The sequence below is a fragment of the Wyeomyia smithii genome, chromosome 1 (assembly GCF_029784165.1).
Source record: "Wyeomyia smithii strain HCP4-BCI-WySm-NY-G18 chromosome 1, ASM2978416v1, whole genome shotgun sequence".
Lineage (NCBI taxonomy): Eukaryota > Metazoa > Arthropoda > Insecta > Diptera > Culicidae > Wyeomyia > Wyeomyia smithii.
Genome location: NC_073694.1, coordinates 54,259,976 through 54,287,932, shown reverse-complemented (window position 1 = coordinate 54,287,932; position 27,957 = coordinate 54,259,976). Strand labels below are relative to the sequence as shown.

The 27,957-nt window shown below is 38.2% G+C and overlaps 1 protein-coding gene across 2 annotated transcripts; it reads left to right on the top strand.

Annotated features, from left to right (window-relative positions):
• Positions 1-2,216: 2,216 nt before the first annotated feature.
• Positions 2,217-27,957, top strand: LOC129717812 (retinol dehydrogenase 13). 2 transcript variants are annotated; one of them, XM_055667994.1, is made up of 6 exons: positions 25,331-25,421; positions 25,481-25,525; positions 25,733-26,112; positions 26,279-26,503; positions 27,495-27,708; positions 27,779-27,957. In XM_055667994.1, the coding sequence occupies exons 3-6, from the start codon at positions 25,734-25,736 to the stop codon at positions 27,870-27,872; spliced, it is 912 nt and encodes a 303-aa protein (XP_055523969.1). In that variant the 5' UTR covers positions 25,331-25,421; positions 25,481-25,525; position 25,733; the 3' UTR covers positions 27,873-27,957. The 2 variants fall into 2 exon arrangements, with proteins under 2 accessions (XP_055523968.1, XP_055523969.1); XM_055667993.1 differs by lacking the exons at positions 25,331-25,421; positions 25,481-25,525 and adding an exon at positions 2,217-2,808.

Genomic DNA, 27,957 nt, shown 5'->3' with positions numbered 1-27,957 from the left:
TTTTCGCGTCTACTATGGCAGAGGCCTTAGAGAAAGTTGCTGGCTGATGTATTCACTTCATGCAAGCCTGCTGCTGATGCTTCCCGCTACCACGCTGAAACAGCATTTTAGTGAAGGGAGTGTCGTTGCATCAGCTGACCCTGCTACTATCGATGCTGATATATCCGCTGCAACAGCTACGCTATGCATAGCCATGCCACAGTTGTGGCCGCTATCCGCTATCGATGGTACCCACTGCTCGCTCCCGCTGCTGCTAAGGGAGGACTGCTGTCGTCGCTGTTCAGAACTATTATGAGCGGCTTCGACTAAAACAGGCTCTTATATGGGGATGAAAATAGGAATGAATTATTTTACGTACGTGGTGGAATGATATAACTTGAAAAATATGTGTGACTTCATTCCGGCTCAGAGCGATCATTTGATAAGCTCCACCTCTTTTTTCAGTTTCTAAAGTTTTTCCTCAGTTTCGTAGCACGGATGCACAAAAATGATTTCTTGTCGAGCCGGACCGATAGCACTCTCATTGAAGCAACAAAATAACATGTTTTGTGTCGTGTTGTGCAGCTTTGTTGAAGAAAATGTTCCCGTCCCCGTGTCGCATGTAAGCAGATTATTGCGTTCAGTAGACAGTAGATAGTGTATCCAGCGAATAAACACCGATGGTGCTCTCACACACACAACGGTTTTAACCCGTATCTTATTGCGGTTTGTAACATCAAGCGATTTCGTTTGCTCGCTGTTGCGTGTTGCATCATGTTGCAACTTGGCACCTGGGAGACGACGAAATTATGTTTATGCTGATTGATTGAATCGACTTCATATTAGCTCTGCATAGTCGAACTAACTGCTTTTGTGAATGCGTACTAACAGGGCAGTTAATTATTCATGCTGATCGCAGCCTTTGCGCTGCCCCTACAGTGGGGGGTTTACTAAATAAAGTGAAAGTAAAAATTAGACAACTACAACAGAATTTGATTGCATACCGCACAGAATGTCTGCTTGTGTTGATGCCAGAAAATTATTAACCATCAATTATTTTTTTATTTGCCTTGAAAAAAGCATGTTGCGGTTCAAAATCGGTTGCTAATTACAACCTTTAAGCTGCCCTAACATTGGGGGAATTAGGATACACGGACAACATGCACTGTGGAAGCTATTTCACATTCAGTAAATTAGACGGGTGCGACAAATTTGAATTGCTAGGATGCAACACAGAATGCTTGCTTGCGTTGACAAAAATTATTAACTTTCAATGACTTGTTTATTTGCCTTGAAAAAGGCATTTTGATTTCCGAAATTGGATTTCCTGATGGCAATCATCATGCTGCCCCAACACGGGGGGAATAATGGCTGTCTGGCGACACACGCTGAGAAAAATCGCGCTGCTCCTGAGACGTGGTGACCAACCACAGGGCTAGTGCTGCTGCTAAGGAAGGACGACTGCTGTTGTCGCTGTCTAGAACTATTATGAGCGGCTCCGGCTGAAACAGGCTCTTATATAGGCCAAATAGCATGGTTTCAATTGCAAGGTATATGATCCTGTCGACCGTTCTTGGGAAGCAGGCATATAACGACCAATCAGAAGTCGAATTTTTCGTTTTGACAAGGCTTGACTATTTTCAATAGTACAATAGTGTGAATAATAAAATTACAATTATCTTATTTTGGGAAGAATCTTAGAAGATTTTCCAATCTATTGCTGCAAGAACGAAGGAAATCCATCGAATACCAACCTATTTATTAGCATTTGAAATTGGACATATTTTTCACTTTTTCTCGGTTTTAGATTTTCATTTCACATCCCTATGTAGCCGAACTTCCTGAGAGAAGTATTCTACTTCGAAGCTTCTACCACCACAAACGATTGGCTAGAGGCTGCGCACTCCCACGGCACTGTGAGTGATGTGAATAACTGCATCTGTATTACGGTACAGTGTAACTTCGGCAACTCTCCGAAATGACCGTCCACGCTGTATGTATAGCATCAATTGAACGCTTCCGGCTGTTTGATTCCACTCTAATGACTTCAGCATACCAAATTTGCTTGGGGAATTTAATGCAGACGCAGCAATGCGACAATGTCGTATTTTCAGGACCGCTCTACACTCGTAGCCGGATAATGAAGTACTACCAAATAACCCTTTCCTTGTCATCACGTCTTCTAACCATATTATCAAACATAAAAATAGAACAGTTTCAGTTCATCCGATATTCCACCGAAGAAAGGTTTTTATGGTGGATTATGCTCCGCCTCTCTCATCCCAGTGTGTATTATCGTAAATTCAATTGAGAGTAAGGCGGTAAACCCAACGTGGTGCATCAGTCAGTGACGGGGGCTCATACAGCGATCATTCATCATTGTTCACTTTGGCGAATGATGTTCGGTGCATCCGATAGTCGGTAAACCCGGTGGTCAAGCATTAGGTTTCCGGGTACTGAAACGGTGCGTCCTTCGAAAGTGTTTTTCGATCACGTAGACAGGGTGACAACGGTTTAGCATTCCACATCGAGTTTCTTATCGGGGATGGATATTGAATGAAGCTGATGACGTGAAAATTGTTGCAAAATTGTAAAAAAAAAACAGTGGGTGGTAGGCACAAGCGACAACGACGGTGAATTGGTCGGTGATCTGACTTGTTGGTGAAAACGGCAAAACGGTTAGTGGTTTGTGCGAATCTTTCGTCGCAATATTACCGAGGAGGCCACAGACATGGATGATATTAGAGCGGCTTTGGCGGATGCTGATCCATTTAGCAGCTGGTGGCCGTTCGTTATTTCCGGAATCGTGTTTCTGGTTGCTACCATCAGGTTGGTGTGAACGTTATTATCTTTGCGGCGTGGCGAAAGATGACCATAGTCATTTGTATGAAGTAGTATCGTTGTGATGTTGATTTCAATTTGAGTTGTATTGAATTCCAGACAGTGGGTATCATTTTCTGCCACACAAACAGTAGAAAATATCATAGTAAGAAAACTTAATTGGCTACCAACTGTCATCTTACAAAATCTGCTGAAGTGAAAAACTAAATTTTTAGTTCACAGAACTTTGGAAATAAAAAAAAGTTGGGTGTCAATAAGTAAAGCAATACTAGATAAGGTATCAGATCTATTATCTGATGTCCAAGATCGTTAATTTCTTGTATAATGATTCTTCAGAGCACCTTCTTGTAAATTATTACACGCTACTGGTTAAAGCACTAGCAACTATAAATTTAAAAAATCGTAACGGAAAAACGTTCAAAATTGTGTTTAAAATTCAAGGAAACAAAAAGGGCTTTAATAGTGATAAAAACGGCATCCTACAACAGTAATAATGCTAAAAATGCTATGAACTGAGCGTTAACAATTGATTTTTTGAACTTTTGCTCCAGAGCTGACCTAACCTTCTCAACCAGAATAAGAGGACTCGTGCTGTCCTATTTAAATGACACAGATTTCGCAGTCAACTGTTTAGTATATATGTATGACAATTTCAGGGCTAGCACTACGATCCTACTAAAACCTCTTCTCTCGAGCCGGGACTCGAAGATACGACGACTGGCTTATTAAACCAGCACGTACTTCGAGACCAGCTGGAAGGTTAACCCAAGTAACAAAACTGGTTTTATCAAAGTTTCATAGCGCTGTTTTGGCTGTTTTGAGCGCTATAAAACTTTGATAAAACCAATACTGTTACTAGAGGTAACCTTTGCTCTTCAGTAGTTCTCATAAGAACTGCTGATGGTTTTAAGAAATATTCGCAATAAGTATCTGCGGTCCGTTTAAGCGGTATTGGATTTTTTTTTGTAGTAGACTCGAATGGAAACATTGCCTATTTTCAATGTTTAGAAATCTTTTTTTGAAAAAGTATTTAAAACAAAAAGGGTAACATTTGTCTATTTATGCATCAATTTCTCGCCTCTAGGTATTACCTTGCTTATTAAAATGAGCGTTATCAATTCCTCGCAAACTAAAAGCCGCCATATCGGGCTTCAAAACGGCATTGGACACCTATTTTAGTGTCCAGGTTCTAGTGACAACAACATTTTGAACATCTTTTAGTTTTTTTACAGCTATTGAATGGCGCGAATTGTAATTGTTTCAAAAAAATCAATACTGAAGAACATTTTAGCATTTTCCTCAATTTTACCCAGTATTCCAGAAAACGAAATTCTCCATCTTGGATTCAATAAAAGACTATATTACGAAATATTTCGAAGCTATATAGACCGTGTACTCTTCACTAGATCGTGCTCCACCTGGTCTACCTGTCTTGCCCGCTACGCCCATGGTCGTCTTTTTCCTACCGACTTCGAAGCAAACATCATCTTCGCAGGGTAGTTGTCCGGCATTCTTGTAACATGCCCTGCCCAGCGTATCCGTCCAGCCACCTTCTGAATACTGGATTCGCAGTGGAGTTGCGCGAGCTCATGGTTCATTTGTTCAGCACTCGCCGGTCCTCCTCGAGTTTTGCCCACGTGTCATGCCCGTACAGAACTACCGGTCTTATGAGCGTTGTGTACAGGTTATACTTCGTACGGAGACTTAGTCTGTTCGACCGCAATTGCTTGTGAAGCCCATAGTAAGCACTCCCGCTGATAATACGTCTCCGTATCTCACGGCTGGTATCATTGTTCTCAGTTACCAGTGAGCCAAAATAGATATACTCGTCGATTACCTCAAACTCACCGCCGTCGATCGTAATGCTACTGCTTAGGCGTTCTCAGTCGGCTTCAGTTCCGACGAGTAGCATATACTTCGTTTTAGACGTATTTTTCTGTAACTCAATGCTCGCTGCTTTCCGGTTTAGTCTGGTGTATTGTTCTGCCACCGCTGCAGGTGTTCTACCGACAATGTCCATGTCATCAGCAAAGCAAAGGAATTTGCTGGATTTGCTGAAAATCATAACCATTATCAGGTTAGTGCTCCTATAGGATCTGACGTCGATGATGTCTGAGAAGTGCCAACAATCAATCAGGACGTGGTCAATCAGGGTTTCTGTCTGATTACAGCTGTACTTGTGTAGAATGTTTTGTTGGGAGCAGGTACTACGCACGGCCATATTCTTGGAGGCGGCATAGTCAAAGGCCCATTTCGTTGGTCAGCTGATGCGCGCTGAACCTTCGAACCACCGGTTTGTATTCAACCTATTGGTCGACCTGAGCGTTGAAATCCCCGCTGACGCTCTTGATATCATGTTGGTCGTATTCACGCTCATACTGCGCGTAGAATTCATTCTTGTTGTCTTTAGTATATCCGAAGTGAGGGCTGTGCACGTTTATGATGCTGATGTTGAAGAACCGGCCCTTAGTTTTCAACCTGCACATGCGAGGGCTGATTGGCCATCACCCAGTCACCCGTTTCCGCATCCCGCCTGTGTTATTTTAAAAGACAACTAGTTCTATTGAACTCAACGCCACGCTCTTTAAGATATTCTTTGACGCTACGCTTCACTGTGCAGGAATGCAATATGTCACATCGCCCATCACTATAAAAGCTGTCCCCAGATCATGTGTTGTCGCAGCTCTGGTAGATGGCATGACAATCCCGGATCGTACGTACCATTGAGCCTGTCCAGCCCACCTCCTGCAGAGCTACGAGGTTGAACCTGCGGGATTACAATACTTCGGAGAGCACTCGTGTGCTTTCTTGGAAATTGAGAGATCGGCAGTTCCACGTCCCGAGTTCCCAATCGTTAGTCCGTTTTCATCGCGTGGGTCTGTGCCGATTGTTCCATTCCGAATTTCTTCGTTCCTCGTTCATTACTTGTGAGTGTTGTGAGTCACGGTGGTGCTTGTAAGGCCTGCGCACCAACCTCCTATTTCGTCGGAGGGCCATCGTGCTCAACAATGTTTAAAGTCTTACGTTGACACGAGGACGGTAATCCGCCACCCCTAACCTGAAATACAAGCGCCGCCTTGAGCCGCTCGTAACATGAAGGATAGACGCTCGGAAACTCAAAAGAGCCTTCCTTCCCTATCAGCATACGACCAAATTCGCACCGTGGTTGATTATCCGATCTTCCCTTTTTTTTTAAAAGGGGGGATTTGTTAGTAGCTTAAGTATTTATGAAAAATATTAGTAAATAATGAGTATGTGTGTCCAATCACAAATGGTGACTTCTCAACACTGTTAGAAATTTGTAATTTTAATTGTTAGGATTTGTTTGCTTTCGCAATTAGGACTTATCATTCGTAGGGATTTAAACCTACTTGTCAGAAAAGGGGAAGTAAACTTACAACTAACTTAATTGCTAACTTATTGGCTATAAAGAGAGCTTATCGTAGCAATTGAGGATTGCAACGATTTTTGTCGAAAATTGTTAATAATTTTATTTGACATAGCTTCTAATGGTTCAACACCAGTGAGTCTATGTAATTCGAGTGTTCCAAACCAAGGAGGACGCTTCAAAATCATCTTCAGAATTTTATTCTGAATCCTTTGGAGCGTTTTCTTCCTTGTTGAACAGCAACTTGGCCAGATCGGTACAGCATAAAGCATTGCTGGTCTAAAAATTTGTTTGTAAATCAAAAGTTTGTTCTTTAAACAAAGTTTAGAATTCCTGTTAATGAGAGGATATAAACATATTTGATGCACTTGGCTTGTATACTCTCAATGTGCTCTTTGAAAATAAGTTTTTTATCATAAATTAGTCCCAAGTACTTAACCTTGTCTGACCAACTTAAAATAACCCCATTCATCTTGACAAAGTGATTATTGTTTGGCTTGAGGAAAGAAGCCCTAGGCTTATGCGGAAAAATTATCATTTGAGTTTTAGAAGCATTGGGAGAGATTTTCCACTTTTGCAAGTAGGAAGAAAAAATATCTAAACTTTTCTGCAATCGACTGCATATGACACGAAGACTTTTTCCTTTTACGGAAATGCTTGTGTCATCGCAGAACAATGACTTTGTGCATCCTGGAGGCAAATCAGGAAGATCTGAAGTGAATATGTTGTACAGGACTGGACCCAAGACTGAACCTTGAGGTTCACCTGCTCTGACAGGAAATCTATCAGATTTTGAATTCTGATAGACAACATGCAGAGTTCGATCAGTAAGATAATTTTTCAAAATTTTGATTAGGAAAATTGGAAAAATTAAAAGTTTGCAATTTCGCAATTATTATAACTTCCAGACCGGAGAAACTGGCAGCGGACAAAGTAAAGGCAGAACCAAACGGGATGTCTTCAATAGATAAATGTAAAGATGTTAAGTTGTTGCTCGTTCACTTGGCGTAACAATGCTGACAAACTTTATCAGATCGACAGCCTATTTATTAGAGTGACACTTCAGAAAGTGCACGCTTATTCAGTTTACGTGATAATGAGTAAACAATACTCATGTTTTTATATTCTCTTAATCAACCCTGAAAGGTAGATTAAAATTACGTAATAGGGATATTACAGCTCTTCCTCCTTAAGATATAACAATGTTTGATTGTACAAATGATATTTATAATTTTACAAACTAGATAACAAAATTCGAAAATGTACAAATCATTACTCAATATCATATACAAAGTTTTGATCTCGTTTCGGAATTTTTCTTCTTTCTGATCTCCTGACGGGAGATAATATATCGATGAGCTTTCTCTTTCGACTGCTCTCTCCAGGTTGTTTCGTGATCCCAGTCATTCTGGCTGGAAAAGCTACATTTGGACGAACTAACCAGTCCGACTCCACCATCCTAAGCTGATTCCTGTGGGCGCTTATTGGAACGCTTCCAATTTCCACCTGGAAGACGTTTTTAGAAAGTTGTCTTAGAAAAGTTGCTTTTATCCATCTGGCATGGTTTTGTGGGCTATGGTTTCTATACCACACCACATCATCAGCCATCAGATTATTTAAAGAATCCGCTACATCTATAGCATTATTATTCTTAGTGCTAAATTCATCATCTGGTGGTTCAAGTGGTTCATGCTTTGTTAGTTGTGTTAAGTATTGTTTGTAGTTTTTTTTTTTTGGATTGATTAGATCTATTAGTGTTTTAGGTGTGAAAGAAAAAATCCTTTCTGATAGAAATTGTCCATCAACCGTCGAACAATTACGATAATTAAATAAAAATAAATTAATCTGGTCCTCTAAATTCAACTCGGCAACTTCCGGCTCAAGCAAAAACTTCTTTAATACCTCTTTAACCGTCCTTACAAGTCGCTCCGCCTGACCATTGCTGGCAGGATTATATGGAGGACTCTTGAAAGCATGAATGCCTTGTCTTTCAAGAAAATTTGGAAAAGCCTGCGAGTTGAACGGAGGTCCACCGTCTGAAACCAGAACATCAGGCAAACCATATCGAGCAAAATATGCTACTAGTTTTCTCAAAGTGTTACCTGTGTCTGTTCCCTTCTTCATCCATTCTATTTCCACCCACTTTGAGAAACTATCGACGATAATTAAAAAAGTGTGGTGTTGGAAATAAAAGAAATCTATATGTATTCGACTAAAGGGTCTTGTAGAAGGGATCCATTGAGACTGTACTTTTGATTTGGGAACTATCGCCATACCGTTGCATGCATCACAACTAGCTACAAATTTTTCTATGTCCCCATTTATACCCCACCAATATATGTATCGTCTTGCCAATTGCTTCATTTTTACTATGCCTCCGTGATTGGCGTGTTAAAGTTTCAAAACATCGCTCTGCATTGCTGTTGGTATGATTACCCTGTCTTTATAAAGTAAGCATTCGTCAAATAATTTCAAATCCTGCTGATTTGAAAATATATTAGCATAGCGCTTGTCAAGCCGTTTAGGCCAACCACGTTTCATATAAATAACTATTTGCTGCAGAAATTTATCGTTCTTTGTCTCTGAAGCAATTTTCTTGTAGTCGATAGGCAAACTACCACCAAAATTAATGCTATTGATATATTTTTTATCGTATTCACTAGGAACTGTCTGTTCTAATGGGAACCTAGAACAGAAGTCCGCGTTACCCATCTGAGCAGACGGCCTATACCTTATTTCAAAATTATAAATTGAAAGTTCCAAAATATATCTTTGCAATCTGGTCACATATATTGAATGTTTACCTGCCTTCCCAAAAATTCCTACTAAAGGCTTATGGTCTGTATATACATAAAAAAATTTCCCGTATAAATATTTATGAAACTTCTTAATAGTTGACACTAAAGCCAAAGCTTCAAGATGAAGAATAGGGTAGTTCTTTTGCGCTGAATTGAGAGAAAACGAAGTAAAACATATAGGTTTTTCAACCTCGTCAATAATATGAGCTGTTACTCCTCCCAAACCGTAGCCTGAAGCATCCGAAACAATTGCTATAGGTTTATTTGGATCATAAAACTCTAAAATATTTGCATTTAATAAAGCTTTTTTACTTTCCTCAAAAGCTTTGTTACAGTTATCAGTCCAGACAAATTTTACGTAATTCTTCAAAAGATGACACAAATCATACAATTTTGAAGATAAATGAGAAATAAATTTATTGTAGTAATTTATCAGATCCAAAAATGATTTGACTTCTGAAACATTTTTTGGTATTTTTGCCTTCTGAATTGTGGCAATTTTGTCTGGGCAAGGCATCAGCCCGTCTTTGCTTATAATATGTCCTAAATTTACTTCAGTTTTTACTTCAGTGGCTCGAACCGAATCTATCTTCATGTTTTACTTTAGTGGCTCGAATCGAATCTACCATTAGTAAAAGCGCCAGTTTTTCCACAATGCACTTCGCGTCTGCGAGAATTAAAACGTGTACGCAATCGATGGCGACACAAATATCGTCGTACTAAAACAGTCGATGCTAAGTGTTTTTTTAAGCGATCGAGTGATGATTATCGTCGGTTGAATGCTGGCTTGTACAAATCTTACGTCATGCGAGTTCAGACAGACCTTCGAAGAAATCCCAGAAACTTTTGGAATTTCGTTAAGTCTAAACGAAAATGTGCTACAATTCCCACAAATGTATGCCTCGATGATCAAGAATCTAAATCTGATCCTGACACGTGTGAAATGTTTGCACAGCTTTTGCCTCTGTGTTTGCTGATAATACCGCATCCGATCTCGACGCTGAGGCTGCTGCTGAGTCTGTTCCTGTCGATTTGGTTGACCTGGATTTATTCCACATCTCTGCAGACATGATAAAAGCTGCTGCAAAAAAATTGAAACATTCGTACTCTGCTGGACCCGACGGAATCCCGGCAGTTATAATAAGTCGTTGTGTAAACGCTTTAGCCGAACCCTTACGCCATATTTACAACAAATCTTTTGAGCAAGGAAAGTTTCCCACAGTTTGGAAACATTCATACATGTTCCCGATATTTAAAAGCGGGGATCGTCGAAACGTTAGGCACTACCGTGGCATTACTAGTCTTTCTGCTGCATCAAAACTGTTCGAAATAATCGTGAGTACGTTTATGCTCTTACGTACAAGGAGTTATATCTCTAGTGACCAACACGGTTTTATGCCTGGCCGCTCAGTAAGTACGAATTTGCTTGACTTCACTTCGACTTGTATATCGCACATGGAACAAAAAGCTCATCCCGACGTAATCTATACAGATTTGAAAGCAGCATTTGATCGGATTGACCATAAAATATTATTAAAAAAAATCTCACGGCTTGGTGCATCGCTGAGGTATGTTGGTTGGCTTAGTTCATACTTATGTGACAGAGTTCTACGAGTGCACATTAATTCCTGCTGTTCGTCACAGTTCTCAAATACCTCCGGCGTCCCACAAGGTAGCAACTTAGGGCCGTTGCTGTTTACGCTGTTCTTCAATGACGTTTCCTTGCTGTTAGATGTTGGTTGTAAACTAGTGTACGCAGACGATCTTAAGCTGTATTTGATAATACGCTCCATCGACGACTGTTGGCGGCTACAAGGGCTTTTGGACAAGTTTGTTTATTGGTGCCGCAAAAACTTGCTGACGGTCAGCATTAGTAAATGTCAAGTAATGACCTTTCATCGCAAAGTGAATCCAATACTATTCAACTATCAAATCGATAATCAAAACCTAACAAGAGTTGACCACGTTAGTGACCTTGGAGTTGTAATGGATACGAAGCTTACGTTCAATCTGCATTGTACTAATATAATCGCTAAAGCCACGAGACAACTTGGTTTCGTTTCGAAAATTGCTCGCGACTTCAAGGACCCCCATTGCATGAAGGCGTTGTATTGTGCTCTCGTTCGGCCACTCCTCGAAAATGCTAGCTTGGTTTGGTGTCCTCAACAACTAGTCTGGAATTTGCGACTTGAGCGAGTGCAGAAAAGATTCGTGCGAGTTGCGTTAAGAAATCTTCCGTGGCGTGACCCGATTAACCTACCTCCATATCCTGACCGTTGTCGTCTTCTTGGGATTGACACATTGCAACGGCGCAGAGAAGTTCAACAAGCGGTGTTCGTAGCTAAAGTTCTGAACTCTGAAATCGATTCACCAAATATCCTTTCCAAATTGAATTTCCGGGCTTCACAGCGTCTTCTTCGCTCTACTGGACTACTACAACCTAGCTTTCACCGTACTAATTTCGGATTTAACGACTCGTTAGCTTGCAGTATTCGATCATTCTCCAAAGTAGAAGACCTTTTTGATTTTGGCACACCATCACACAATTTCGCAGTGAGAGTTCGTCGTAGTTTTTAAGTTGAATTGACAAGTGCACATTCATTAAGACTATTTTTGTCAGATGAATTTTTTTACAAATAAAGAATAAATATGGAAGAACTGTAACAAAAAATTTGCATTTGTCAAAATTTATTTTAATATTTGTATTACTCAGTCTTTTCAAAACTTCAAAAAGCTTTTCTTTACAATCTTCCAAGTTAGCTCCAACGACTAATACGTCATCTAAGTAGCAATAAACATGTTCTAAACCTTTTAAAACCTGATCCATCACTTGCTGAAATATAGACGCACTGGATGAAGCACCCTGCGGCAGTCTATTATAGGTGAATAAACCCTTTATAGTGTTTATCACCATAAACTTTTTCGACTTTTGTGTAAGGGATAACTGGGTATATGCTCCCTCTAAGTCTAAAGCACAAAAAACCTTACACCCAGCTAACCCAGCAAAAAGATCCTGTGCTGTAGGTAATGGATAGGTATTTGGAATCATTATTTTTATTTATAGAAACCTTGCAATCTATTACAAGTCTAATATCATATTTTTTTTGCTACTACAATTACTGGAGATGCCCATTCACTGGTTTGTATATGAGTAATAACTTTCTCCCGCTCCAGTTTGTCCAAATACAACAAAATTTTATCCCGCAAGCGATAGGGAACGTCATAAGCATTTTTAAAAATTGGTCTGTCAGTCTTCAATTCTAAATCCGCCTCAAAGCCGATGATCGGTTTAGAAAAATCTTTCTTAAACAAATGACTATAATTTTGTTTAATTTCTTGAATAATTAAACAAGCGCTTCTATCAGTCACATTGTTTACTTGAAGAAAATCTGAGAAAAACATTCTCCAATTAGGTATAAAAGCATCCAACCATGGTCTGCCTAATAGGGGGATAAATTTGTTTTCACAATTAAATACTAGAAGTTTCAATAGTTCAGTTTTTCCCTTAAAAGTAACCAAAACCTTGGCTTCTCCCTCAATAATTAATTTAGCACCATTGACAACAATCAATTGCTTAGTCGATTTTTGTAAAGAATTTGTGAAAAGAGAGAAATACTGTGTTTTATTAATAACCGAAACAGAGGAACCACAGTCAACCTCCATTTCTAATAATTTATTCTCAACTAAAACAGATACAAGACATGGTTCACTTATTTTGTTAATTGAGGATATATTCATACACTCCAAATTACCTTCGTCCGAATCACTGTCGGTCTCTTCCGATCGCCTGGTGTTTATGAAGTCAGCCAGACTTTGGGTTCCTGAAGTTCCTGGTTTCATTTGATCTACTAAGTGGATAGCTTCCCTTTTTAAATCTTTACGCTTAAAGCATCGCCGTTTGAGATGTCCTCTTATTCCGCAAAAATCACAAATCCGAAAATCTTTATAGACTTCCCTAAACCCAGCTGGTTGGAAATTTGTAGCATTCCAGCGCTTATCGGACTGAAAACGTTTTTGATCGGTATATGCTTTGTTGTTACTCCATTTTCTATTTGGCCCATGGAAACCTAATCTTTGTTTAACTGGCAATTTATCCTTTTCTTCTTGCTCTTTTATCAGTTTATTCAAGTTTAAAATTCTTTTCATAGCTGGGCCGACTGGATCACCAGGTCTATGCATGGCTGCTACCTGTTCTATAGACATAGCAGAACTAATTCCCGATGACAAACTTTGTACATTATTCTTTGCTGCTTCCCAAGTTTGAATTATTCTCTCAGCCGACTCAAGCGACTGATCCGCTTCACCGAGAATCTTCTGTTTAAGAGGAACTTCTCTCAAACCTGCCAACAATCTATCACGAATTGCTGTATCTTTAAATAAACCGTAAGAGCAAAGCTCTGCCTGGAGCTTTAGTGCTAATAAAAAATCTTCAGCTGATTCATCAGCTTTTTGTACCCGCTGATTGAAAGAAATACGCTAACATATACCAGAAGCCGTTTTATGTATTCGCATTTTAAGTTTCTCCTCCATTGTTGCTAGCGGGATATCTACTAAATTTCTAGTGGGAAATAAAAGTTTCAGTTTCGCATATATATGAGGTCCTCCCAATGTGATGAAATGAGCTTTGCGATCTTCTTCTGGAGTTTTGTGAGCCATGAAGAAAAAATCCAATCTTTCTACCCAATGCGTGAAAAAAGTGCCTTTCCGATAAGGCTCTATCATTGTAGATAAGGTTGAAGACATTTTGCAATTCAATTTCAAAAATTGTAAAAAAAATAATTCGAAAAAAATTCAGCAAATTTAAAAAACAATGTTCCACGAAGCTCAACAAAATTTAAATTTGATAAAACAATTAAGAACCAAATTATTTTGCATTCGCTTTTTCAAAAATATCAAAAAAAAAAATTATCCAAAACCAACCAACACAATTTATCACTATTCTTTTTTTTTAAATCGTGACAAAAATCGGTACAAGTATAATTACGAGCAAGGGAAAAAAACAAAATAATATTTGTCAACGTTTGCTCATGTAATTTATAAAAAAAAGAAATGAAATGACTCACCAGCTTATCCGTGGCAAAAGGAATTTATTATTTGCAAATTATTTCTTGATCCTTTTCGGGTCGTCACTACTTTTGCCTTCAAATTACTAACCGCAGCTGCCGGTATGTCCACCAGCTTTCCTTTCCTTTCGGTATTCAAAGTTTGATGCCGACAATGGCCTTTTGTTATCCACCGTTGAAAGATCCGTATTATCCAGTTGAACACACAAAAGATTACAATAAACTGAATTAGTACAATGGAAATAACATTATTTTAACAAAAGCATGCTATTACCAAGCCTTATTTAATTTTTTTGTTGTAAGACAAACGCATTGAAGATATTTCAAAATGGCATTTTCACTAGTTAAAACAATTGTTCAAGATAGCGTCACTCACCCGATTACACAATTCGAACTAAAATGTCCGATAACCACGGCTTATTGTTTCACTAAAAGAAAGCGAAAAAGAATAGCCTCTTTGGTTGTGACTACTAACCTTTTGTTCGCTTTTAATCCTCGTCGCCACTTATTATAACTTCCAGACCGGAGAAACTGGCAGCGGACAAAGTAAAGGCAGAACCAAACGGGATGTCTTCAATAGATAAATGTAAAGATGTTAAGTTGTTGCTCGTTCACTTGGCGTATCAATACTGTACTGACAAACTCTATCAGATCGACAGCCTATTTATTAGAGTGACACTTCAGAAAGTGCACGCTTATTCAGTTTACGTGATAATGAGTAAACAATACTCATGTTTTTATATTCTCTTAATCAACCCTGAAAGGTAGATTTAAATTACGTAATAGGGATATTACAGCAATCAAACCTTTATGCCAAACACTGTCGAATGCTTTTTCTATGTCTAAAAGAGCAGCTCCAGTGAAATAACCTTCAGATTTGTTAGCTCGTATCATATTAGTAACTCTGAGGAATTGATGAGTTGTGGAATGCCCATGGCGAAATCCAAACTGTTCATTTGCAAAAATTGAATTTTCGTTGATGTGTGACATCATTCTGTTAAGAATAATTCTCTCAAACAGTTTACTTATTGAAGAAAGCAAACTGATTGGTCGATAACTTGAAACTTCAGCTGGGTTCTTATCCGGTTTTAAAATTGGAGTAATTTTTGCATTTTTCCATAATTTGGGAAAATATGCAATTTTGAAGCAGCAATTTAAAATTTTCACTAAAAACTCCATTGTGCTCTCAGGGAGATGTTTGATTAGTATATTAAAGATTCCATCGTCACCAGGTGCTTTCATATTTTTGAAATTTTTAATAATTGATTTAATCTCATTCAAGTTAGTTTCAATTATTTCTGCAGGTAAAAAATTCTGGGAAGAAATTAAATCAAATTGACGTGTGACTTCATTTTCAATTGGACTCACAAAATTCAAATTTGAGTTATGAACACTCTCAAACTGCTGAGCAAGTCTTTGAGCCTTTTGTTTATTGGATACAAGAAAACATTCACCATCTTTCAAAACTGGAATAGGCTTTGAAGGTTTCTTAAGAATCTTCGACAGCTTCCAAAAAGGTTTTGAATATGGTTTCAATTTTTCAACTCTAGTCTCAAAATTTTGTTTTCTCAGAAGAGTAAATCTATGCTTAATCTCTTTCTGTAAATCTTTATAAATAGTTTTAAAAACAGGGTTACGAGAACGTTGATATTGACGTCTGCGGACATTTTTCAAACGAATTAGAAGTTGAAGGTTTTCGTCAATTATTGGTGAATCAAATTTCATTTGAGCCTTTGGAACAGAATAATTCCTGGCATCAACAATTGCACATTTTAATGCTTCCAAAGCGGAATCAATATTCACTTCGTTTTGCAAATCAAGCTCATTATTGAAATTTCTCTCAATATGAGCTTTTGTATCTTTCCCAATTAGCCATGTTATAATTAAAAACAGAGCTCATAGGGTTTAAAACTGATTCATGTGATAAAGAAAAAGTTATTGGAAGATGGTCAGAATCAAAGTCAGCATGTGTGATCAAATCACTACATACTTGACTTTGATCTGTTAGCACCAAATCAATTGTTGAAGGGTTTCTTACAGAAGAAAAGCATGTAGGACTATTCGGAGCCAAAATAGAATAGTATCCTGAAGAACAATCATTGAATAAAATTTTGCCATTGGAATTACTTTGAGAACTATTCCATGAACGATGTTTAGCGTTAAAATCGCCGATTATAAAAAATTTCGAACGATTTCTGGTGAGTTTTTGTAAATCACCTTTAAAATAATTTTTGTGCTCGCGTGTGCATTGAAATGCTAAATATGCTGCGGCAATAAATAAAATCCCAAGTTCAGTTTGAACTTCAATTCCCAAAGTTTCGATAACTTTCGTCTCAAGATGGGGAAGAGCACGATGTTTGATTCGGCGATGAGTAACAATTGCAACTCCACCGCCGGAACCCTGAATCCTATCATATCTATGAACCACGTAATTGGGATCATATTTTAATTTATGTTAGGTTTCAAAAATGTTTCAGTAATAACTGCAAAATCTTATGTGAAGAAAAAAAAAAAAACTGCAAAATGCACATTATTTACTGTTAGAAAATTAAAAAGCTCATTCTCATTGGCCTTCAATGAGCGAGCATTCCAATTTAATATTTTAATTGTTTTATTTAAAATCATTGCTAAATTTTACATTAGAAACAATTTTAATAGTAAAATTTGTGCCTATTTGAATGGCTTCAAACATTGATTTTGCCTGCAACATGGCGTTCATAAGATCGAACATTGCCTGTTGCAAAAAAGAAAGTTTACCTGCCGAAATAGGCCCCAGGCAGTTGCCATTAGAAAAACCTAAACTAATCCACCTAGCGGTCAGACCCAGCCTTTCTCATTCAAACTTCTATTTGTAAAAATAGATTTACATGAACGCTTCAATCCAATAAATGTATATTCACTCTTAAAAAATATTGATGTTGTAATCTATACATAGAAAAACGCAATCCGGTCTGTCTGTCTGTCTGATCCATATAAGCTCGAAAATTACCAAACCGATCGGCGTGAAAATTTGTATGTAGGGGTTTTGGTGCCGATAAAGGTTCCCATGATAGTTTGAGACCTCTCCCTTTTCTGGAAGGGAGGGGTCCCATACAAATGAAACATAAATTTCTGCACAACTCAAGAACAAACCAAGCAAATCAAACCGAATTTGGCATGTAGATGTTTTAAGGGGTAAAAAATATGTTCATGATGTTTTGACACCCCTCCTTCTTTTGGAAGGGAGGGATGCCATACAAATGAAACACAAATTTTTGCACATCTCGAGAAATTTGGCAGGTGAATGTTTTAGTGGTAAAAAATATGTTCCATAATCGACCTTAGGCAACATTTTGGATTGTAAGATAGCAACTTCCGGTTTCTGGAAATCAGCCTAAAATGGAAGATTCCCATTAAATATAAGTATCTCCGGAACCAGAAAGATGCACAGAAGCTAAAAATTGATCACAGACACAATCTTGAATTTTAGGATGGTGACTTCCGGTGTCTGGCAAACAGCCGGAAATGACCAAATACCATTCAATATGAATGTTTTGGGAACCAGAATTACGCCCAGATGACAGAAATTGATTTCACAGGCAATTTTAAAGTTCAAAATGACGACTTTTGGTTTCTGAAAAATCGGCCCAAAGTGACCAAATACCACCCAATATGAGTATCTCCGGAGCCCGCATGTTGCAAGAACACCACTATGAATTGTAGGATGGCAACTTCTGGCTTCTGGAAAACAGCCAAAAATTGCCGATTTCCGTCTGACATGAGTATCTCCGGATCTAGAATGATACATAGCAGCTGAAATCGACCACACATCCCATTTTGGATTCTAGGTTGGCGACTTCCGGTTCCTGGGAAACAGCCGAAAATGATCGAATAACACCCAATATGGGTGTTTCTTCAACCAGAAGGACGCTCAGAGGCTAGAAATTATCTCAAATATCATTTTGAAATCCAAGATGGCGACTTCCAGTTTGTGAAAAACAGCCTAAAATAACCAAATACCATCCAATCTGAGTATATCTGGAACTAAAATGATGCAATGAGCTAACAATTGACCTCAGGCACCATTTTGAATTGCTAAATGGCAACTTTTAGGAAACAGTCGAAAATGACCGAATAATACTCAATATGAATATTTCTGTAATCGAGATGATGCTCTAAACATTTGACCCTGGACACCATTTTGAATTTAAAGATGACCACTTTTAGTTTCTGGAAAACAACCAAAATAACTAAATACCTCCCAATATGGGTATTTCCGGTGTCAGAATGATGCCAGAAAATCTGCTAAAAATGACCGAATACCACCCAATATGAATATATCCAGACTTAAGACGATGTACAGAAGCCAAAAGTCGAGGATATTGTCATTTCGATAAACCCAATCATTTCAAACGATTTGTTATTTGACTTTGATCTTATCCTATGGCCGATTCGTCGTGCATTTGCAGACTTTTAACACATCGCAAGGAATCAATTAAATTGGAACGTTCAAATAGTACGATACCACATTTAAATTATGTTGAGGCCACATATATTGATCAAAGCAGGTATAGTTTTAAATAGTCTTTGAATTTCTTCGCTTTCCATAGCTTTTGAGCCACATATCAAATTGTTATGAAGTTTGTTATTTGTAAGTTCGAGAGATGACTCGTTCGTATGACACAAGTTATGTTCAAATAAGTCATGTAATCTTTGAGATAATAGACTTCCGTTGTTTTATTAACAATTTAATACATAACGGTTGCTTAAGTTCGATTATAATTAAATGAAATGGGAACGTATAGGGCAGCCAAACTTTTAAACCACGTGTTCAATCATAATTCATCAGTTACCCCTTAACTAGCTAGTTCATTTTATATCGATATTGTTGAAATCGGTTGTGTAGTTTCTGAGATAATGAAGTTTCGTGATTTTCACATTTCGATACATTACAGACGAAGTTACAGTCCGCTTACAGTAAAATTCAATAGGGTGTTTTGAGGCAGCTATACATTTCATTTGACACTAATTTTGTGGAAATCGGGTCAGCCATCTTTGAGAAAAGTGAGTGAGTCCAAGTAGTCTTCGGAATATGTTCCTTTTCATAGCCTGATTTCACAATTTTAAACATAACAGGTAAAGTAATAGTCCGATTGCAAAACAAATCGATAGGGTCTTATGGGGCAACTAGACCTTCCATTTGACACTGATTTTATGAAAATCGGTCCAGCCATCTCTGAGAAACATGAGTGAGATTAAACAGTCTTCAGAACACGTTTCTTTTAAAAACTTTTGAACCACAAGTTCAATCTTCATGAAATTCAAAAGTTAAAGGTTTTCTAGGTAGCCCGTTAATTTGAAATCAATTTTGTTCAAATCGGTTGTGTAGTTTTTGAGATAATGATGTTTCGTGATTTTTACATTTTGATACATAACCTCTAAACTAAAAATCCGATTACAATAAAATTTAAAAGGGTCTTATGGGACAACAAGACCTTTCATTTGCAATTAATTTCATGAAAATCGGCACAGCCATCTCTGAGAAAAGTGAGTGAGAATAAAAATCTGCACATACACACACACACACACACACACACACACACACACACACATACAGGAAATGCTCAGCTCGTCGAGCTGAATCGAGTGATATATGCCATTTGGCCCTTTGGAGCACTTTTATACTTTCGGTTTTGCAAGTGATTGCTATACCTTTCTAGGAGAAAGGCAAAAATATTTTCGGCAGCAATATTAGCTGGAGTAATAGGTGTACAATTATTTTCTAGCGTGTTTTGCTTACCCATATTAACGGTAATTTTTGAGCTACCAACACTAGGCGGTATAATGTTCGAAATACCTGTAACCTGTGCATAAGTTAAACGGGTATGCAAAGGAGTAGGTGACTATGCGTCACTGGTGCGCTTGGAGAATTTTGTTTTGAAGTTTGTTTTGAATTTTGTTTACCTTGCCTTGCCTTAATAATTGCTAAACGGGCTGGGCATTGATAAAAATTCGACATATGGCACAGCGAAAATTTTTACTCTCTTTCACAGGACATGTGTCCTTTTTGTGAGAAGAGTCTCCACAAATGAGGCATTTTTGGTCCATGTTACAAAACTTTGAACCATGGCCATAACGTTGGCAAACACGGCATTGGGTGATATGCTTTTCACCTCCGCCAAACTTTCGATATAATTCCCATTTTACACGCACGTTATATAAAGCATGTGCTTTTTCAAAAAAATTTGAGTTATTAACCTCACTGCGGTTAAAATGAAATAAATAATTTACAAGGGAAATTCCAGTTCGCTGACTGTGATTTTTGTTTCATCAGAATAACTTGGGTAGGGGCTATACCAAGTAATTCTGTCAAAGTAATTTTGATCTCATCAACGGTTTGATCGTTGGTGAGAACTTTCAATACGACCTTGAACGGCTTGGCGCTCTTCGTATCATATGTAAAAAATTTATACATCTTTTCAGTTAAATACTGAATAAGACGATTCCAATCTTTCAATGTTTGGGCCAGTAAACGGCATTCGCCTCTTCGGCCAATTTTATAAGTAACTTTGACGTCGGAGAGAAACGTAGAAAGTTCTCTTTTTAAAATATTAAATTCAGAAGCAATAGTTACCACAATAGGTGGAACTTTCTCCTTTTTTACAGAAATTTCACTTTGAATAGTTTTACGTTCGAACATTTCAATTTCGCCGGCTTCTTGCTCAGGCAGAATATCATATAAATTTTCACTGCATAAGCTAGTTTCAGAAAGAGATGCCTCTCTTTTCCTCCCCGTAGCGATCCGTGGTTTCTTTTTTCGTCCTGCCATTTCAGGTGATACGAAAAAAAGTTCAAGAATAATATCAAATTGCAAGTATTGAGAAAGAAAGAAATAGGTAGTCTTGAAAAAGACTGATGTAAGTTAACTTCCAGGTAATCTCTAAAAGACACACTGACAAAACACAAACTTTGAAGCTATAGGCAGTCAAAGACCAGTCCACAAGCAACCGAAAATACGTCTGATCTGTCGGGCAGCTCAAGACGCACTGATCCGATCTTCCCTTGGTTTCTCGTATCCCAACTGGCACCGCGTGAAGGTCGTCACTCGGATAGGAGTGACTGGATAAGAGGCTAGGGACCACGTGTGGAGTCTATTTTATCCCTGTAGGTGCACTTGGCACCGGTGTTACGCATTATCCTCACCATCTCACATTCTACATTTTCGAAACACATCCAATAAAGAAAAATAATAATAACCTGGCAGAACCAATTTTCGGTTTCAAGGCGTCATCCTGGGCTTAGAATACACTACACTAAGTTTTTTACGCGAATTCCGAAACTTACGAGATTTTTCACGCGAAAAATCTTTTTACTCAGCGTTGATTTAAAGTCTACGATGAGTTTACATAATTCAATATCCTATCACAGATTTGATATAATCTTCTTTCCTGATTTCACTGGAAAACACAGGTTTGACCCTAGAGCTTAAGTTAAAAAAAAGGAAGATTATAGCTTTTTACCCATTCCTGTGATTCATGGTGCCCCTAAAACAGATAACTTTTCCAAAGACTTGCAGAAGTTTTCTCATAAACATAACGTAGAAACGACGAATCCGGCGATCAATTACAATACGACAATACTTTGACGCACTTCTTCATACACTAGAAGCTCCAAAATTACCAGGAATGGTTATAAAGCTATTATCTTTCTAGGGCAACTATTTTGAGCTTTAGGGCCGCATATTTTTCTCTTTTGTCGAACAATGTATTCAATACTTTCAACGGCTTACGAGTTACTTGAGCTTTTTTTCAATACTCTTATAAAAATTGTCTGAGAATAAAATTATGCGAAAATCATCATTTCATGATTGTTAGAATTAACCTTTCACTTCAGTTATCATGTTTGTAATAATGTGAAATCGACTATCTCAAAAAGAAAAGTAAGTATACTATAATTTTGTAGAAGTATTATGTAAAATCTATACTGATTTAGTTATAACTTCATTATTTGCTTGTGTTATAGAATATTATATTATATTGAACGGACGACCTAACATCATACCTAACTAGCTTAGTATCCGAAGTTGCTGGGGATTCTTGTTGTGGTGGCTCAGAAGTTTTTTTAAAGATTTGGACCACTACGATCATTATTTTGATCTTTTGTGGTGTTTGGCTCAGAAGTTACTTAGGACTAATTTGTTGAACACAAAAATTTATTTTTTTGTGTTCCTATTGAATCCATAATTTTTAACCGGGTTGCCATGCCATATCATTTTGTTCGTTTAAAATCCGGTGTGATGATGAAAATATTTTGGTTTTATCGAAAAAAAAAACAGTTTTAATTATTGTTTGCAAGCGTCATTGATGCTATCTTGCCCTCACTACGGAGAGCACTACCACTATTTCTTCGTTAAGGGGTAATATCTACCAAAAAAAAAATTTTTTCGCCATTTTTTTTTATTGACTTAAATCATACTAAAACTATCCAAGAATCAAAATCTACATCGCCCAAGTACAGATCTAAACTCAAAGTTCGTTTAAATCAATTTTTACCGAACAACTTTTATACTCCAAAATAACATTTTTCGTTTAATTTGGCGATGCTCCTTTTACTTTTTATTTCGAGGCTTTGCAAACTAATAGAAGTTACCCATGATCGTTATCGTGTTTCAAATTTGAAGTATAGAGGTCTCCGCATCAAGTTTCGACCGTTATAGTGTCTCTACAGAACGTGTGGGTCTACTACGAAAGGCTGAAACTCATGAGGCTGAAACACGAAATGCTGAAATTCGAAAGGCTGAAATTCGAAAGGCTGAAATCACGAAAGGCTGAAAACTACATAAGGCTGAAAACACGAAAGGCTGAAAACATGAAAGGCTGAATCAAGAAAAGCTGAAAATCATAAGGCTGAAATTCACAAAGTACATTTCTAAAAGAACACTCGCGTCCTACGGCCGACTCGATTGTCCGAGATGTATGCTGTCCTTACTCGCTATCGCTCGTTCGGACTAAACTAGGGGATCACCCCTACGAGTCAGTAGACCTAGGAAAACGAACGAACCTATACAGAGGTGATTTCTGCGGGGGGGCTGCCCCCCCGCAGTGGCCGGCGCTTCCGACGGCGGGTCGCCGGCGCACACTCGCGGCCTTCGGCCGTCTCGCCCTGAATCATCTAGGAAACGTGTACAAGAGTCAAGTGTGTATAGATTCAAATGTTGCCGAAAATTAATTTTCCATTGCACAAACCAATTAATACTCAAACATTGAACTCTGTCACTTTATAAAGGTTTGTTATCCATGTCTCCGAATTTTTCAACGATTATGATTCAAGTTACAGAAGTTTCAGCCTTTCATGTTTCAGCCTTTCGTTCATTCAGCCTTTTGTGGTTTCAGCCTTTTGTGCATTCAGCCTTTCGTTATGAAACATACTTTTCAGCCTTTCGGGTTTCAGCCTTTTGAGTTTCAGCCTTTCGTTACTAACCCGAACGTGTTTACTCACAGTTTCCCTTTGTTTAATCGATCAGCCTTTCTCGTTGTGTACATTCTTTGTTTGAGTTTTTCTATACTTTTTAACTGTGAGTTATATTCAAAAGTACTTAAATATGAGTGACAAGTTTGAGTTTTGCGTGGGATCGGGCGCCAACTGTGTCAAAGTCATTGAGCATTGCATGTCTGATATCGCGAAAGAGGCTAGGCACAGCCATACATCAGATGACAAAAAGGAACAAGAGGAAAATAAAACCCAGGAAGGACAACTTTACGGCGCAGTGAAAGCTGACTGAAGCTAAAAAACTTATTAGGGTCTTTATTATTGCGATTCTTAAGATGCTATGAGCATTTTGAAACTTTAAACGCGTTTTTCTCAAAACCATGTTTTAAAAATCGGCGAGCAGTAGAACTGAAATAGTTTACATCCGATTGACTTAAAATTTTAACTGTAGCTTCTTCATTAGATTATCTAGTGAAGTACACACGATTTTAGCGATTGATTAACAACAACTAAAGTTATAAACAATCAAAGTCGATTTTTTTTGTCGAAACAGAATTTTTTTTTTTCAAACCGTTGTCATTTTGCGAAGAAAACTCAAAAAATATAATCATGTGTACTTCACTAGCGACACTTATGTAGATAATGAAAAAAAAATTGTTTTGGTTATAGGTGGAGTTGGGCACGACAAACGGTTCACGGCAATCGCTGCACAGCCATTTTGTAACAAAAATAGCAATAAAAATATTTTTTTCTATTCTGCAAGAGCTGCTCAATCCAATGATATATTATTCATATACCTTACATCTCAAATGTCTTGTAAAAACTTCATGAAAAAAGCCTTGTTTTTTGAGCATTTGGTAGATATTACCCCTTAAGGAGTTGCTGCCATCGGAAAATTCAAAGATTTTCTGTAAAATAATCCATTCAGCGGAAATTTTCGTTTTCGAAGTTAAACGATAAGAATCGTAAATGTGAAAGAATAGTCATCCTCAGGAATGTTACAAAATGTCGGTTCATGATGTATTAAATTCGTCTACACCACCCCCATCAATTTCATAGACATCATTTTCAGACCTGTAGGTGGCGTTTTTGACTTTTAGCAAACCGGAGGTCGAAATCTCGGACTTCAAGATGGCATCGGACATCAATTTTCGTTTTCAAAGTTCTGAAAATATAATTATTGTGCAGTATTTTAAAATTAATATTTTCAATAATTATCATCAGCTTTTAACAGATTTCGCCAAAGATTTCTAGTTTCTGGATATAATCCCGGTTGTAGAATCATCAATATGGAGAGTATTTGATCATACTTTAGTTTAATTCAGTTGTGCAGAAATCGGAAGTCACGGGTTCGCCACAGAAGGCAGAATCACGAAAGGCAGAAGCACGAAAGGCAGAATCATGAAAGGCAGAACTCTATGACTGTACACACAAGGCAGAATATTTCAAAAGGCAAAATTTCGAAGGGCACGAAAGGCATAATCACTGGTAGCAAAACCTGTCTCACGGTAGGGAAATTGGTGCGAATTCTGGTCACGGTATCAAAGCTGCTACTCTAAATTTATTATTTAATGTTACTTGGTAACCAGACATAATTACTGATCACAAGCAATGACCAGTTTTGATGGAAGATGCAAATCAAGCCTAAAAATAGTTGCAACTCTCCGCCTCCGGACTTCATTTAGAAACCCTATAAAATAATTATTTTAAAAATATTCAGAATGGCGTCTCATTCTTCCAAGAGGGTACTTTCACCAATGATCGATTGACATTACTTTTTATGTTCAAACTACACTCCTTTCAAATTACAAGATAATATCCGAGTAGGAAAACTACCTAAATTTGATAACCTTAGGCCGATGAAAAAGGCTTTTGGGTCCGAAAGTGAGTTTTTTCCTTACTCTGTAGAAAAAATCTAAATCTTAATAATATGTCATCAACAGATCTGATTAAGACGATAAATTATTCATGAGCTATATGTGATGGAGGTAAGTCCAGCAACTAGGTTTCAAATTTAGAAACTAAGCTTATAAAAATTTAAAACAACTTATCACTGTGCATAAATTTAAAAAACTATTAAATCTTGAAACCCATCGTGGATGATGTATTTGCTCTAACAATTCCAAATTTGTTTGCCATAAAGAGCATGAATGATACTAATCCTCACTATTGTTCCAATCTCTACGATTTTGCAGAATGTACATGGGAGGCCAGGTATGCCCGAACTCAAATTCCATCCGTGAGCAGGTGGTCGTTGTAACGGGGACCAGCGGTGGAATCGGGAAGGTATTGTGCCAGGAGCTGGTGCGACGCTCGGCACACGTCATAATGGCATGTCGCTGCCTGGAGAAAGGCGTCCGCGCACGGCAATCAATCATCCGTGAAATTCCTGGTGCCTCACTGGAGCTGCTGCCACTTGACTTGCGCTCCTTTGACTGCGTCCGGCGGTTCGTACGGGAGCTTCAAACGCGCCACACGCATATTGACGTGCTGATCAACAACGCCGGTATCATATTTCATCCTGAGGAGCGAACAACCGATGGCTTTGAGGCACATCTGCAGTGTAACTATCTGGGTAGGAGACTTTTTTTTGGTTGTCATACTTTTTATCATACGCATTCTTATAATGTGATTCAGTCAAAATTCATATAATATTGATTGCATTAGCAAATTTAAAATCGTTCAACTTTTGGTTAAATTCATTCAACACATGTTATCGTTATCCGATTCGTGCCTCCTAGGTCCATTTTTGCTTACACAGCTGCTGCTGCCGATGCTGGAAAAAGCGCCACAGGGTCGGATAATTAATGTCTCCGCACATGGGTACACAGCAGGCAAAATGAACATCGAGGATCCACTCAACATCGGAGCCTGGGCACCCACGTTCCACGCGAGAGATGCATTCGCCCACTCCAAGCTTGCCGTCGTGATGGCCACCCGAATACTGGACAGGAAACTGAAGGCAGGTGAGCAAGGCGGGATTTATTGAGTTTTGTGATTGCATTTGGATGGTATTTTTCGACCAATGAGCGCTCTAGTGCATACGTTCAATACGGCCATTCGAATATACTTGTAGCACTCGGAATGCACGTAGGAGTTCTTTTTCCGCCCCAGAAAGAAGTTGTAAGCGATAAAATTGACCCGCAATTGCCGGTATGTGAATTCTACTGGACAATATGTTAAGCGCACGTTCGAGAATCGTTCGGTTCTCCAACGTGGATGGAATAGGTTTGTGAAGGAAGTAAATCAGTGAATTGCACATCAGATGGACTACTTGCTACATAATTTATGTCCAATTCTTGGCTCTCTATGAAGTAAAGTTGAAGATTGAAACATCGTACGTTTGTTGGTATCCGAAATATGTTCAGTAAAATAGAGCCGAGTTTCACCTCTTTTTTAACCTGCTCAGACCAACACAAAATAAAAAAAACCGAAATCTGTTTGCAGGCTCACCCTCGTTTTGAAGTTCAGGAACGTGAAGGTGGAAATATGGCAAAATACTTTAACATTTTACTGAATTCTCACTAATTAATCACCACCGGGCTGGCAACTTGAAATATAGTATTTCTGATGTAAAATTGGTCAACAAATCGATTGGTTATGGTTTCATTATGTACAAAACACGGGAAAGGGTCTATTTTATTCCTTTTCACCCCGTATTTGCATGGTTTTGGGTTTTCTATTGCCGCTGATTTTTTTTCTGCGCAAAAATGAACAAAACCCCGTTAACAAATTATCGGGGGACTAGATAGAGGCGGTTACATCTAGTTTCCGGCACTAAAAATGGTATATTTCTCTCTATTTCGAGCTTTGAGCTTTCCTTCATAATTCTATTTTTTTATCAAAAGGCTGAAAGATAATACTTTGGACGCAAGCCGAGAAAGATTTGTTACTATCGGCGACTTTCATTCCGGTGTAATACTATTGATCATAAATAAGCAATTATTTCTTCCACAGACAAATCCAGAATAACGGTAAACGCTTGCAGTCCTGGGTTGGTTCGGGGGACCGATCACCTGCGATACTCACCAATTATGAAGGCCCTGTTTGCCAAGGCGCTAACCTATCCATGGATGTGGCTATTTATGAAGAGCCCCTACCAGGGGTCGCAAACAATGGTTCGTCTGGCGACTGACCCAGCGCTGAGTGAAATTTCTGGAGAATTCTTCAAGTAAGTGGACCTTGTTGTTTTTGTTACAAACGATTGGTATAATCTTATTTTTGTTTTATATCGGATGCAGTGACTGCGAACGAACAGACATTACGGAACTTGCCAAGGACGATTTAATAGCGGAGAAACTGTATAAAGAAACCTTAATAGCATTAAAGTTGTAGAGATTTACAATGATTATGAACGAATTTTCGTTCCAATATAATAAAGTATAGCGTAATGGAAAAAAATGAATTCCCTAATAATGCA

Bases quoted from the DNA above. Each gene is read 5' to 3' on its own strand.
- LOC129717812 (XM_055667993.1), top strand. From the start codon at position 2,711: ATGGATGATATTAGAGCGGCTTTGGCGGATGCTGATCCATTTAGCAGC. The intron at 26,113-26,278 runs GTAGGAGACTTT...CGTGCCTCCTAG, and splicing joins TCTGCAGTGTAACTATCTGG to GTCCATTTTTGCTTACACAG. The intron at 26,504-27,494 runs GTGAGCAAGGCG...TTTCTTCCACAG, and splicing joins GGACAGGAAACTGAAGGCAG to ACAAATCCAGAATAACGGTA.